The following is a 1,620-nucleotide window of genomic DNA, read 5'->3' as shown; positions in this document are numbered from 1 at the left end:
ATGGTATGAGGAAGCTTTGGTTAAAATTTGGTGATTTTTAAATAAATAGATCATGAGATATGAATTTTTCTTCCCATGGTGTTCTTGGAAATCAGCATTGGGTTTTTGGAGAGAGAGAGAAAGAGAGAGAGAGAGAGAATTTCCTTGCTTGCTTCTTGGAAATGAGGTGGAAATAGGCTTTTGTGACTTTATAAATTGTGTAGGACAAGATGCATCTCATTTTCAAAGGCTAGGCTTAGCTAGGTGTCTCATTTGTCAAAGCTTGCATGATAAGCTCCTTGAATTTATGTTTATCAAAATTTGTTATTTTTTAATTTTTGTAACTAGCTTCATAATTTATTACTTGTTGAATAAATTTATAAAATACTTAATTTCCTAGGTTATCACTTGATTTTGTCATCCTACATTATCTCTTTTTCGTTCACGTACGTTTAAATCAATTCCCGTAAATGCTACGTCGAAGAATTCCGCTAATTGTAAATCATTACCATTTCCAGTGCCCGTAGTTGGTTATGAGTTATAAAATTATAATTCTCAAGATTTTCTTGGTCATAGTATAATTCTCTTATTCCTTGATGGCTCGTAAAATAATATCATTTAGACTATTGGTTTTCTTCGAAAACTCACGACTTTTGCATACACTCATTTAGTACGTATAGCCACAATATGAACTTGGAAACTTAAATTAAACACTCGTATATGGTGTGGTCGTAAATGTTTTTAATAAACCGCAAGGTTACTATTTCTAAAGGTCTTTTACTGACGTCAAAAATTTGGGTTCTTACAGAGAAGTGGGAGGCCTACGTGTAATCGAGCTGTAAAGCTGACATGGCTTGCAATTTTTAGTGAATTCTTCATAATCGTGTCGCATAGAGGGCCAAAAAAGCCATATCTAATGATTTGGAGAGCCAGTTTTTTTCCGGCCAAATGCTCTCCACAGATGCCTGTATGGATCTCTATTATTGCTAGCTCTACTTCATCTTTTCCGACACATTTAAGCAAAGGCTCTGTTAGTGATCTTCTATATAGTTGCCCATTTTCCATGCAGCAGTTCCTTGCCTTGAAGGCTATTTTCCTTCTGCCGGTCTCATTTGTATCAGGGAGAGTCCCTTGAATGAACTGAATGAGTGGAGTTCGCCAACCTTGGATTTGGGAAATATGGTTTACGAGAGGCGAGGTCTCCGTGATGGATGAGGCTGCGAGGTCCATGATATAAAATGGAGTGGTAGGCTTGTTGGCGCACGAGGCTGTTAGTTTTGACAAGGCATCTGCCCAGTGGTTGATTGATCTGTCTATGTAGTTCAAGGTCCAGAAGGGTATGGACTCTAGCAATCCTTTGGCAATATCTGCGTAAGCTGCCATTCCTTCATTCAAAATTTTATACTCTCCCTTGATTTGTTTAACGACGAGTTGGGAATCGCAGTAGATCAATATGGCACCGACTTCGAGGAAACGAGCTAGTCGGAGTCCCGCTATGAGGGCTTCGTACTCGGCCTCGTTATTTGTTACTTTAAACTAAAACCTGACAGCCTGTTGTATCTTAAAATCCTCTGGACTGGTGAGAATGATGCTAGCTCCTCCTTCGTTGATGGTGGAGGATCCATCCGTGTATAGTGTCCA

At 38.8% G+C, this 1,620-nt stretch overlaps 1 protein-coding gene across 1 annotated transcript; it reads right to left on the bottom strand.

The window, feature by feature from the left end:
* Nucleotides 1–765: 765 nt before the first annotated feature.
* On the bottom strand, nt 766–1,362 carry LOC141695547 (uncharacterized). The gene has a single exon (XM_074499786.1). It carries the CDS (start codon nt 1,360–1,362, stop codon nt 766–768), a length of 597 nt encoding a protein of 198 aa, XP_074355887.1.
* Nucleotides 1,363–1,620: the final 258 nt, after the last annotated feature.

This window comes from Apium graveolens, chromosome 11 (genome assembly GCF_009905375.1).
Source record: "Apium graveolens cultivar Ventura chromosome 11, ASM990537v1, whole genome shotgun sequence".
Lineage (NCBI taxonomy): Eukaryota > Viridiplantae > Streptophyta > Magnoliopsida > Apiales > Apiaceae > Apium > Apium graveolens.
Note: the sequence above shows the minus strand (reverse complement) of the source record. Positions and strands in the feature narration are given on the sequence as shown.

Coding starts and splice junctions, on each gene's coding strand:
- LOC141695547 (XM_074499786.1), bottom strand. CDS start 1,362: ATGGCAGCTTACGCAGATATTGCCAAAGGATTGCTAGAGTCCATACCC.